At 39.2% G+C, this 13,197-nt stretch overlaps 1 protein-coding gene across 1 annotated transcript in view; it reads right to left on the bottom strand.

Moving 5' to 3' along the window:
• The window catches only part of NEDD4L (NEDD4 like E3 ubiquitin protein ligase), a 413,015-nt gene that overhangs the window by 23,782 nt on the left and 376,036 nt on the right, over window positions 1-13,197 (bottom strand). The window contains exons 20-23 of the mRNA XM_075067477.1: window positions 8,337-8,402; window positions 6,883-7,112; window positions 3,548-3,669; window positions 636-703 (exon numbers count right to left, since the gene is read on the bottom strand). Coding sequence (XP_074923578.1) covers window positions 636-703; window positions 3,548-3,669; window positions 6,883-7,112; window positions 8,337-8,402 — 486 coding nt within the window. The remainder of the gene's footprint in view (window positions 1-635; window positions 704-3,547; window positions 3,670-6,882; window positions 7,113-8,336; window positions 8,403-13,197) is intronic.

Here is a 13,197-nt window from a genome sequence, read left to right as displayed (position 1 = left end):
CACAGGGGACTGGACTTGATGGCCTCTCAAGGTCCCTTCCAGCCATACTTTTCTGTGGTTCTATATCGCCTGCCCATTGCTCTGCTTAGTTTGGGAAGGAAAAGGAAGAAGCAGAAAGTCTACAGCAAAATTAAGAAAACAAAAAATCACCTCAAGTTGTTTTTCTAATCGACCTATTTTCCCCCATAATTTTAATTGCATTACCCCTAAAATCACTATCTTGGGAGATAATTCAAAAGTACCTTTACTACAAAAAAAGAAACGTTCCCCAAGTTCTCACCGCTCTAACTTGTTTGCCACCATGTCATTTATTAGCAGTATTAGCTTTTATAAAATTTCACCAGAGAAGAAACTCATGTAACTGACAACACTTAGAAGTTATTTGCAGTGTTATTGTAGCTGTTTTGGCCCCAGAATATGAGAGCGACAAGGTGGGTGAGGGAATATCTTTTATTGGACCAGCTGGTGTTGGTGAAAGACAGAGAACTTTTGAGCTCAAAGAGCCAGACCTGAAGAAGAGCTCTGTGGAGTGCAAAAGCTTATCTCTTTCACCAACAGAAGTTGATCCAATAACAGATATTTCCTCACCCACCTTGTCTCTCTTAACACTAATAATTTTTTAAGTGTTCACTTACCACTGACTCCATGTCTTTCAGCGTTATTTGTTTCCCCAGCATCATCTTATAAAGCTCCCCTACCTTAACTCACAAACAGAATGAAGCAGAGATGGAAGGGGATTTGAGCTTGTAAAAGGAAATCCTGTAAAGATTAAATAGAATTTGCACACTTACATAACTGTTTAATTACCTTAATAATGGTAGCAACCACACTTATGATGTACTGACAGGTCCAGGGAAGTTGCCTTGTTACTGGGTTATAAACTGTCACTATCCCTGCCCTCGCCGCACACAATCCACGCCAGCATCCCACGTCACTGTCATATCTTACACGAGTCCTGTCGTGGAGAAATGGAGTAGAAACAGCACTAGTATCCAGCACATCAGTGCACAGAAAACCCATCTTTTCATAAGAATAAGAACAGGCGTACCCCGGGTCAGACGCAAAGGTCCATCCAGCCCATATCTGTCTACGACAGTGGCCAATGCAGGTGCCCGCCCCAGAGGAGTGAAGCTAACAGGCGAATGAATCAAGTGATCTCATCTCCTGCTCCATCTCCATCCTCTGACAAACAGAGGCTAGGGGCACCATTCCTACCTCATCCTGGCTATATAGCCATTAATCGGACTTAACCACCATGAATGTATCCAGTTCTCTTTTAACACTGTTATAGTCCCTCCACCTTTCACACCTCCTCAGGTAAGGAGTTCCACAAGTTGACTGTGCGCTGTGTGAAGAACACTCCTTTATTTGTTTTGAAAACAACCTGCTGCCTTATTAAATACATTTGGTGACCCTAGTTCTGTTTTATGGGAATAAGTAAATAACTTTTTCTTATCGCCTTTCTCAAACTCACTCATGATTTATACACCTCTACCATATCCCCCCGTTATCACCCTTCCAACGAGGGTCTTAAGCCTCTTTAAATCTTTCTCATATGGGACGCTCTCTCAAATCCCTAATCTATTTTAGTGTGCTCTTTTCTGAACCTTTTTAGTGCTTCGAATACTTTGTTGAGGTGAGAAGACCACATCTGTCACAGTATTAAGAATGTGGGCATATCATGGTATTTATATATAGGGCAATAATTCTCATTAGCTTATTCTCGTATCGCCTTTTTTAATTATCCTAACATCCTGTTTGCTTTTTGAACCGTCTCGGCACACTGCCTGGACAATCTTCAAGAGAACTATCACGATGACCCAAGATCTTTTTCCTGACTTTTTGTAGGTAAATTAGCCCCCATCATCCTTGTATGTATGTTGGGGTTATTTTTCCGAATGTGCATCAACCTACTATTTATCCACCATTAAATTTCATTTGCCATTTTGTTGCCCAAACACTTAGTTTTGTGAAGATCTTTTGAAGTTTTTCCACAATCTGCTTTGGTCTAATCTATCTTGAGTATTTGTTTAGTATCATCGCAGAACTTTCATTCACTGTTACCCCTTTCTCCAGATCATTTATGAATAGAATTTGAATAGGATGGTCCTAGAACTGGGACCTTAGGGGAACACACTAGTTACCCTCTCCATTCTGAGAAATTTATCATTAATCCTAACTTTGGTTCTCTTCTTTTAAAGCTCCAGTTCTCAGTCAAAGTGAAAGGAACCTCCCTTTTATCCTGACAGCTTAATTTACGTAACAGCTCTTTGTGAGGGACTTGTCAAGCTTTCTGGAAATCTTAAGTAGCACTATGTCCACTGATCCCCCTTGTTCCACATGTTTGTTGACCCCTTCAAAGAACTCTAACAGATTAGTAAGACAAGATTTCCCTTTACAGAAATCATCTTGACTATCGCTCAACAGTTTATATTTTTCTATGTGTTTGACAATTTTATTCTTAACTATTGTTTGGACTAATTTGCCTGGTACCAACGTTAGACTTAGCGGTCTGTAATTGCCGGGATCACCTCTAGAGTCCTTTTTAAATATTGGCATTACATTAGCTAACTTCCAGTCATTGGGTACCAAAGCTGATTTAAAGAACAGGTTATAAACCTTAGTTAATAGTTCCGCAACTTCACATTTGAGTTCTTTCAGAACTCTTGGGTGAATGCCATCGGGTCCCAGTGACTTGTTAATGTTGATTTTAATCAATTAATTCCAAAACCTCAGTATTATAGATTGCCTCGGGGCTATGATGTAGCTTGAAGCAATTCCAATTATTAATTTGTTAAAGGATAAAATCATCCAGGCAGTGGAGGAAAGAGTGTGTAACCTCCTCTATTCTGCTCTACTCACCATAGTCAAGGCATAGAATAGATCTGTTCAGGTTTAAAATAGTGTCATAGCACTTTAGCTTGCCAATGGCAAAGAAATTCCCCTCTGTTAATGCAGATACAATTGCGCTTAAGTTAACACAACTTTCTCATCTTTTCTGTAAGCACAAAAGGACCAGTTCTCCACTCCATGGCAACAGATTTATGGCAGTGTAACTACCAATGGAGCTACAATGTGAAAGAGATGTAAAAGTCTGGAGAATTTAGGTCCAAAGGTTGAGCTCCCAACTGACGAGGTGCCATTCTGCTCTGCAAAGGGACTATAAAAATGACATTGTGAGGTTGCATGGTTTATTGTGCCTTAGGGACTCCAGATAAAATGGACTCCGTTTAGAAAGAGTCATCTTTGTAACTGCATGCTTATTTCAGAATCCCAAGGTCAACCTGGAATATCTCTCTCTCACACCATACTAGTAATAAAGACTCTACAGATCAAATTATATCCTCAATGACACTTATGCAACCTCACTGCCTTCAGCTGTGGCTGATTTAAACACAGGAAGAAATTCTGTAGGTGATGCACAAACAGGAACAGAATGCAGCTCACTCTCCTTTAGCAACACTGGCTCTGCAAGGGCTCACAGGAGTAAAAGTCAGTAAAAATTACACATGCCATAACAACATTTATTATTATTATTTAAACTCACCATCTAATAGCTTCCCATGAAACACTGCCAGGCCAGCAACTCGTCCAATAAATGTGAAATAGGACAGATGATCTTCATTACAAAGACCTGAATTGGGATTAATCTGAAGGGTATAGTTGTCCCTTTTTTTAGGGGGCGGGGGGGAGGAAGAGGGAGAGAGAGAAAAAAACCTTTTTAAATAATCAAGTAGCTGACATCAGATACATTAATAAGTGATTTGACTCTGGGTCATCTATTTTCTTCTGCAATCAAGTAGCTTGGTATTTTAATTTGTGTGCCTTAGATGCTGTAATTTTTGGATAGCTAACCGGGGTGAGGGAGTCTAAACTGTATTGTTAGGAATGTAAGAATTACCAAAGCAGACATGACTGATATTGCCAGGTGTGTGGTATCTGTCTCCAGGTGTGGCCAGTGCAGGATAGGTGAGAAAGGCATTACACCCTATTCTCCACTATGCACCACTTTACCACAGGAAAAATGTTATTTTTATTAAATATTTAATACCTCTACAGCCTTCACTAGATGATCAAACTGAGACATGTGCAAATACAGAAATGGACATAGTCTGTGTTCTGAAGAGTGGGTGATCAGCTCATGCCACGAAGCACAAGGATTGCTGCTGCCGTAATTTTACCATACCTGTTGCTTAACAGCCAATACTATTCTTATTCATATAAATGTCTAATTTTTTAAAAAAAACTTAACAGAGACGGGCCATTGCTCACCACAGCAAGCTCTAGAATGAAGGGGCAATCTTCTTTCACCCAGTTTGTATACTGGGGGAAAAGAAGGGCACAAGGACAAACAAGAGGAGAGCTGTAAAATGATGAAGCATGAACAGAAAATAATAGATTGCTACAATAAACCCAATGATCACATGACCTTTGCCATGTGGCTGTTCACAATGTGAGTCCTGGCTGACATTGGCTGACAAAAGTAAAAAATATTACACCAGATCCTTGGGGAAGACAGGGTGAAAGCTTGGCTCTATTGAAGTTAATGGTAAAAGTTCTATTGACTTCAACAGAAGCACTTTCACCCAGAGAGCACTTAATATGACTCTCTCTAGGTATGTCCTCTTGCAGGCATATTAACAGCACTAAGGGTATGTCTACCACTGCAATGTAAACTCCATGATTAAGCCTGGGCTTGAAGCCTAACCCCCTTTTGTTACAACTACTATTACCTAACCCAGGGTGACCCTGGGTCTGCAAAGCAATAGAGCTCAGTGTAGATGCAGGCCCACGCTTGCACTGGGTCCCAGCATCAGCTGGAAAGTATCTTCAATTCCATGATATCAATTTCGTTATCCTCTCTTCTGAACAATCTGAAATCACACTATTTGAAAACAGATGCAAACCCTCTTTGCAAATGACACCAGCTCTCTGATCACCGATCTGCAAGCACATTAATCAGAGAGCCTCCCGGTTTGCAAAATCGATTAAGACTTTTGCAAAAGCAGCTGCTTCGCTGCATGTGAGCAGTTTAAAGATTTCCCACAATGCACCACAGTTCTAGGGCTATAGCAGCCAATTGTGGGGAAAATGAGGAGAAGAAGAGTAGGACTCTAATTATGTTACTTTGTCCTCAGGTCTGTGCACTGAGTGTGGATCTCATAAGCGCTATGGTTTCAAGCACGGGTGAGAAAAAGTCTAAATAGGTCTAAAATAAAGGCGTAGATGGTTCACCGCCCAGGTTTCCCTAACATGGGTCAACTTATTTCGAGTCCGCTTAATTTGGGCTTTCACTGCAGTGTAGACATATCCTGACTGGCTCAGAAAAAGAGCTTGCATAGTCCCCTTTCATCCAGGCAAAGTTGCTGTGAGTGAGAAACTTAAAAAAACAAAAATAACAAAAAACGAGTGACGGAGTGGAAATTAAAAGTGGAATTACAAGGAGATCCTCAGGTGTGCAAGTCAGTCCTTGTCTCCCCTGCCAAATTCCAGCACCTGGAGTCATAGTCAGGGCAATTCTGCCTCTGAACAATACAGATTCTAATATTAAGCTTGGAGTACTTGCCAAATTTGCAATATGGACAATGGATTATAAAAAACCCACAAAACCCATTGGACAGAATGCTAACTCTAGTGTATATTCTTCAGCCTGAAGTATATCTTGCAATGAGTTTTAAACGGTAATGTGATCGCACACAGCAATGGGGACTCGTGTAACTCAACTAACAGGTAAGTGACTATGGAAATATGGATATTTCCCAGCAATGAATTCTAAATTCACTTTATTACCAAAATGTGGGGGGGGGGGGGGAATAAGCTCCCGGGCAGCACAGATTAAAAATGTCGCCTGTAATGATTTCTTATTCCTGTTTTTAATGACAATTCTCACTTCAGTGGAATTTCTTGTTACTTATTTTTCTGCCAAATTGAATCTAAAACTTAAATAGTTTTAGTTTAAAATATTCATGCATTGTTGCATATAGCCAATGAATGAAAAGGACCTTTTCAAAGGCAAAAATGCTTCTGCGGCAAAATTCAGTAAAGCACAAACACTTTGAACTAGTCATATTTTACAACCTTGTGCTTCTGTATACATAAAAATAGAAGGTTACTTTGCAAGTTGTGCACTTGTTTAAAAAGAAAAGAGAAGCTGATGCACAGAATAAGGAATTTCTTGTTTATACAGTTTATCTCCTTTACAGTCTACTCAACACTTCTGTTGGAAAAAAGTAGTGAACTCGATACTGACACCAAACACAGAAAGCACTGCCTGCAATAAACAAATCAATCTTTAACCACTATATTAGTAGTTAAGTACATAACATTACATTACACAAAGGCAATTTGAGCACAAGGGACAGCTTCTCATTTGCACTGCTCTGGCAAGAAACGGGCCTTACAATGAGTGTAAATGTAATTCACTCCCACTTTAAGGCCCATTTACAGTGCCCGAGTTGTGTAAAGGATAGTTAGTGCAAACAAGAAGTTGGCCCATGAGACCTGAATTTCAACTCCAACCCGAGAACTTTAAACCAGCAACAACCATGCACCATATTGGGATTGGCATAAAAAGAGCCCCTTCTCTTGCCCCATTCCTTTCACTACTGCTAGTTGCACAAATGCATACAGTACACTGCCCTGCAAAACAATGTGGAATATTTACAGAACAATGAAAGTTGCTAAATAGATCACAGCAGCAGTTTCCTGAACATGGAATAAGTAACAAACCACAGTATAGAGATCATTTTACACTGGTCTTGCTTAAAGAACTTAAAAGAACAGCCTGAAGGAAAATCTAAGGGCTCTACTACATAACTTTTCTTTTCTATCCAAATACTAATCTGGATCACTTACAATGGAAATATTTTAATGGACACTTACGTTGCTGAATATTCAAAGAGACCATAATAAGGATTAAACATCTCCTTAGACAACAGGAAGAACCATTCTCTAGCCACGCCTCCATAATCAAGTCCTTTTTCTGACTCAAATTCAATCCAGAGTCTGGCTTTTAGTACATCAGACCTCTTCACAGACATGATTCTTCTATAGGATTCCTCAAAAATATTGTTTCTGTGTAGTTTCATCTCAAATCTGTTTGGTATATCAGCCTACATGAAAGAAGAAAAGTCAGTCTGAATGCATAGCCTACACGCCATTGCTGGCAGTATTAAGATGACAGCATAGAGCAATGAGTAACCCAGCTAAGTAATCAAAGGTCTCTCCGGCACCCTGTTTTCCAGAGCTTCCTCCCCCAACAAGATGTCAGCCTGCTATTGTGTCTAGAAATTTTCAACTACTTTCACATATAAGTCTGGGCCAGCTCCACTGTAATGGCTCAAAGGTTTCCATTCTATTCTGCATATTAAGGAAAATTAGTCAATAGAAAAAGAAAAATAGCAAAAAAGCAAAGAAGTAGTAAGAATGTGTGTGAAATAAGCGGAATGAAAAGAAGGTGGGATGAACAGAAAAGTGACAGGAGAGAACCACAAAAATGTCTAGTTTTCCTGCTAAGATGGGTTTGAAGCAAACATTTTTACTGCCAAGTACATTGTTTAATGCAGCAAAAAGCCAATTGCTATCTGGTGCCTGTGAAGTGCTGCATTTTAATACAGTGAAAGCAGCAGCCCTCACAGATTTGGATGCAAAGGTAAGGAGATATCAATATATAGTAAAAGAATGCCTAAGGGCCCCCTGTAATCTGTTTGGTTATGGCTACCAAAACTTTAAAGTCCTTATTGAGCCAATCAACACCACAGACAAGTTAGCATTGAGCGCTCATCTCTTATTTCCATTAAGTGATTTTTAGTGCTGGTGAAAGATGTTGAATGACTGAAGTCCTCTTTGTTCACAGACCCAATATACCAGAAGTGGCAACAGCACCAACTTCCCCACTGCTCTGCCAATTTCCTGTGACCATGCTCTTGGACAGATTGCTCTGAGGTTCGAGGGCAGTCTCAGTCCTCATGCCCATTCAAGTCTTGGATTTTCATCTGAGCACGTCCTCACACATGCCAATTAGCATCAACTCCGAGGTGATATTAAGTTGTTGCTGCTTCTTTCTTGCCTCATTGCTTTAATTGTCCATTTTTAAATGAAAACTTGAGCCTCGAGGGCTGCATATCAGTTTTGGTTGAGACCGAAAGCGTTTTTGATCCATACAGAAAAGTTTCAGTCAATTAGTTCATATTCAGCTAGCTGTGGTAAGACGAGCAGCGAAAACTGGCAAATGTACAGTAATAGAGTGCAGCACTGCTTATCTGTTCTTGGGCAGTCAATTGTTGTTTTCCTACCCTAAGGCAATTGGCTCCAACACAGGACAGACAATTACTCACTGGTTTCTTTAACTTCTTCCTGAAATAATCATATTTCTGTTTGAACTCTCTGGAATAGGGAACAGCCTGAAAGAGAAAATTATAAATACTCATAATTGAATACATCATGCAATCCGACATACTGTAACCCCTAAAATGTTAATTAAGAATACCCAGCAGTTTAAAAACATGGTTTCTTAGTCAATTGTGATTTGCTCTAAATATATATATATTGCAAATAACCCTTGCACCAACACAACAACTTTCAACTGAGGACCCGAAAACACTTTAGGAGTATAAAATCTTAACCTCCTCCTCAGGAGGTATTATCCCCATATTACAGATAGGTAATTTGAGACCCAGGATTTCACAGCATCATTTCATTTGATCTTAATCTTCTGCTCTAACCACTACACAATCCTCTTTTTTCTGGTACTAGCAACGGAAACGGTGAAAGAACACCTGAAAAACGGTAAGAAAAGAAAAAAGCAGGACGGATTCTCAGGGCTAAGTGTCATATTAGGAAGGCACAGGTGTCCTCATAAGGTCTTTTAAATTATTTTTAATTATTTGTCATAGCACCTAAAAGCCCCAACTGAGACTGAGGAACTGAGGTGTACAAGCAGTACAGGAAAATAGATTGCAAGCTCTTCAGTGTAGGGAAATTCCTGATCCAAGCCCACTGATGTTAATGAATGTCTTAGTAAAGACTTCAACAGACTTTAACAGGAAGTACTCTTATCTCCCTTTTACAGAAGGTAAAGAGAAGTTTAATACTATTAAAAAAAAAAAAAAAAAAAAAAAAAAAAAAAAAAGGCAAAGCCCCTTAAAATGGCCCTGAGAGCACATCATTATGTGCTGACAAAACTGAGATTTGTGATGGGTGCTCTTTGTGCTCCAACTAGTGCAGAATGGAGAGTGGCGCAATTAACACAGATGAGGCTTTTTGTCCATATAGGCAGAAGCATGATATCAGCATGGAGAGTTCCCAAAATGATATACTAGATTGGTCAGAACTCATTACTAGCACAGGTCTTTGAAAGATACATACTTTTGTAAGGTAACTTTTTGCAACTTCAAAGACTAGAAGGAAAGAAGAAGGGTAGGAAATGGGAATTGAGAAAAATACAGTTTGGGTATTGAAATCCATCAGTTTTGGATATTCCCAGGCCTGAAATTCTCTTAAGAGCCCTACATGTAAGAACCAAACTTTTGGATTGTAGGTGTGCCAATAAGAATGATTATAAAATTTAAAATTACTAATGTTAATAATAATACAAATAATGTGCACTTGTATAACTCCTTTATTCCAGGTATTTTAAAGCATTTTATAAATTAAATTAGCTCACAACACCCTAAGAGGGAATTAAGTGACACTGTATAATATATAGGGTTCACGTGAATCACCACTAGAGCGCAGACACCTCTGGAGAAGAACGTATTTGCTGGGTGACGGTCCACAGCAACATCACGGAATAATTTTAGAACAGAAATGAAAAGCTAAAAATATAAGATGGAATTGAGGTTGGAAGAAAATAATTAGAGTTTGAATCTGACAGCACCTTTATGGGAAATGACATAAGATCTTTGAGAATAAATTCATTTATTTGCGTTTATAAATATTTAAACAAGTCCCCTCTTGAGATTCTAGAAATTTTTCTACAGAAAATGACAAAGCCAAATGAAATCAAGTAGAAGCTAACTCCACTGCAGGCAGTCATGACCTCTCTGACACAGCTCAGTAAAAAAAACAGTAGCTCCACAGTGCAGTCTTTCTCCACTCTCCCACCAAAACTCCATACCAGGGGGCAACAGATCCCTTTGGGGAGGATCTATTAATGGAGATTCTTTATGTCCTAGTAAGGAGGAGAGGATGGAAGATGATAAAATAGGGGTAGGATCTGATAAGAAATGGTCAAATAAAAAAAAAAAAAAAGAGTCCCATTCAATTACATACATAATGGCAAACAGCTAAAAAGTGACAAGTTTTCAAAAGTGCTCATATAGAAATGCTAGAAGTCTAAATAACAAGATGGATGAACTAGAGTGTGTCATGTTGAATGAGGATATTGATATAACAGGCATCACAGAAACTTGGTGGAAGGAGGATAATCAGTGGGACACAGTAATACCAGGGTACAAAATAGATCGGAAGGACAGAACAGGTCGTGCTGGTGGAAGAGTGGCACTATATGTGAAAGAAAGCATAGACTCAAATGAAGTAAAAATCTTAAATGAACGCAAGTGTACCATAGAATCTCTATGGATAGTAATTTTATGCTCTCATAATAAGAATATAGCAGTAGGGATATATTACTGACCACCTGACCAGGATGGTGAAATGCTCAGGGAGATTAGCGAGGCTGTAAAAATAAAAAAAACCTCAATAATAATGGGGGATTTCAACTATCGCCATATTGACTGGGTTCATGTCCCCTCAGGATAGTATGCAGAGATAAAGCTTCTTGACACCTTAAATGACTGCTTCTTGGAGCAGCTAGTCCTGGAACCCACCAGAGAGGCAAATTCTTTACTCCAAGGTATGAATATAGCTGAACCACTTGGTAATAGTGACCATAATATAATGAAATTTAACATCCCTGTGGTGGGGAAAACACCACAGCAGCCCAGCACTGCAGCATTTAATTTCAGAAATGGGAACTACACAAAAATGAGAAAGTTAGTTAAACAGAAATTAAAAGGTACAGTGCAAAACCGAAATCCCTGCAAGCTGCATGGAAACTTTTTAAAGATACCATAATAGAGGCTCAACTTAAATGTATGCCCCAAATTAAAAAACATAGTAATAGAACAAAAAAAGTGCCACCATGGCTAAACAACTAAGTAAAAGAACCAGTGAGAGACAAAAACAGCAAAGAGTCCTGTGGCATCTTATAGACTAACAGACGTATTGGAGCATGAGAGACAAAAAGGCATCCTTTAGAAAGTGGAAGTTAAATCCTAGTGAGGAAAATAGAAAGGAGCATAAACTCTGGCAAATGAAGTGTAAACATATAATTAGGAAGGCCAAAAAAGAATGTGAAGAATAGCTAGCCGAAGACTCAAAAACTAATAGCAATTTAATTTTTTAAGTACATCAGAAGCAGGAAGCCTGCTAAACAACCAGTGGGGCCACTGGACATCGAGATGCTAAAGGAGCACTCAAGGATGATAAGGCCATTGCAGAGAAACTAAATGAATTCTTTGCATCGGTCTTCATGGCTGAGGATGTGAGGGAGATTCCCAAACCTGAGCCATTCTTTTTAGGTGACAAATCTGAGGAACTGTCCCAGATTGAGGTGTCATTAGAGGAGGTTTTGGAACAAATTGATAAACTAAACAGTAATAAGTCACCAGGACCAGATGGTATTCACCCAAGAGTTCTGAAGGAACTCAAATGTGAAATTGCAGAACTACTAACTGTAGTCTGTAACCTATCATTTAAATCAGCTTCTGTACCAAATGACTGGAGGATAGCTAATGTGACACAATTTTTAAAAAGGGCTCCAGAGGTGATCCCGGCAATTACAGGCCAGTAAGCCTGACTTCAGTACCAGGCAAACTGGTTGAAACTATAGTAAAGAACAAAATTGTCAGACACATAGATGAACATAATTTGTTGGGGAAGAGTCAACATGGTTTTTGTAAAGGGAAATCATGCCTCACCAATCTACTAGAATTCTTTGAGGAGGGGTCAACAAGCATGTGGACAAGGGGATCCAGTGGATATAGTGTACTTAGATTTTCAGAAAGCCTTTGACAAGGTCCCTCACCAAAGGCTCTTAAGCAAAGTAAGCTGTCATGGGATAAGAGGGAAGGTTCTCATGGATTGGTAACTGGTTAAAAGATAGGAAACAAAGGGTAGGAATAAATGGTCAGTTTTCAGAATGGAGAGAGGTAAATAGTGGTGTCCCCAGGGGTCTGTACTGGGACCAGTCCTATTCAACATATTCATAAATGATCTGGAAAAAGGGTAAACAGTGAGGTGGCAAAATTGCAGATGATACAAAACTACTCAAGATAGTTAAAGTCCCAGGCAGACTGCAAGAGCAAAAGGATCTCTCAAAACTGGGTGACTGGGCAACAAAATGCAGATGAAATTCAATGTTGATAAATGCAAAGTAATGCACATTGGAAAACCTATATCCAGCTATACATATAAAATGATGGGGTCTAAATTACTGTTACCACTCAAGAAAGAAATCTTGGAGTCATTGTGGATAGTTCTTTGAAAACATCCACTCAGTGTGCAGGGGCAGTCAAAAAAGCTAACAGAATGTTGGGAATCATTAAGAAAGGGATAGATAATAAGACAGAAAATATCATATTGCCTTTATATAAAACCCTGGTACACCCACATCTTGACTACTGTATGCAGAGGTGGTCACCCCATCTCAAAAAAAAATTGGAATTGGAAAAAGTGCAGAAGAGGGCAACAAAAATTATTAGGGGTATGGGACAACTTCGGAATGAGGAGAGATTAATATGACTGGGATTTTTCAGCTTGGAAAAAGAGACAACTAAGGGGGAATATGATGGAGGTGTATAAAATCATGACTGGTGTGGAAAAAGTAAATGAAGTGTTATTTACTTCTTCTCTAAACATAACAACTAGGGGTCACCAAATGAAATTAATGGGCAGCTGGTTTAAAAACCAAAAAAGAAGTATTTTTTCTACACAATACAGTCAACCTGTGGAACTCCTTGCCAGAGGATGTTGTAAAGGCCAAGACAGTAACAGGATTAAAAAAAGAACTAGATAAGTTCCTGGAGGATTTGTCCATCATTGACTAAGAGCTGAAATGGGAAGGGATGGTGTCCCAACCTCTATTTGCGAGAAGCTGGGAATGGGTGACAGGGGATCAATCACTTGATATTACCT

The sequence above is a fragment of the Chelonoidis abingdonii genome, chromosome 6 (assembly GCF_003597395.2).
Source record: "Chelonoidis abingdonii isolate Lonesome George chromosome 6, CheloAbing_2.0, whole genome shotgun sequence".
Classification (NCBI taxonomy): domain Eukaryota; kingdom Metazoa; phylum Chordata; order Testudines; family Testudinidae; genus Chelonoidis; species Chelonoidis abingdonii.
This window is presented reverse-complemented; position numbering and strand designations above follow the sequence as displayed.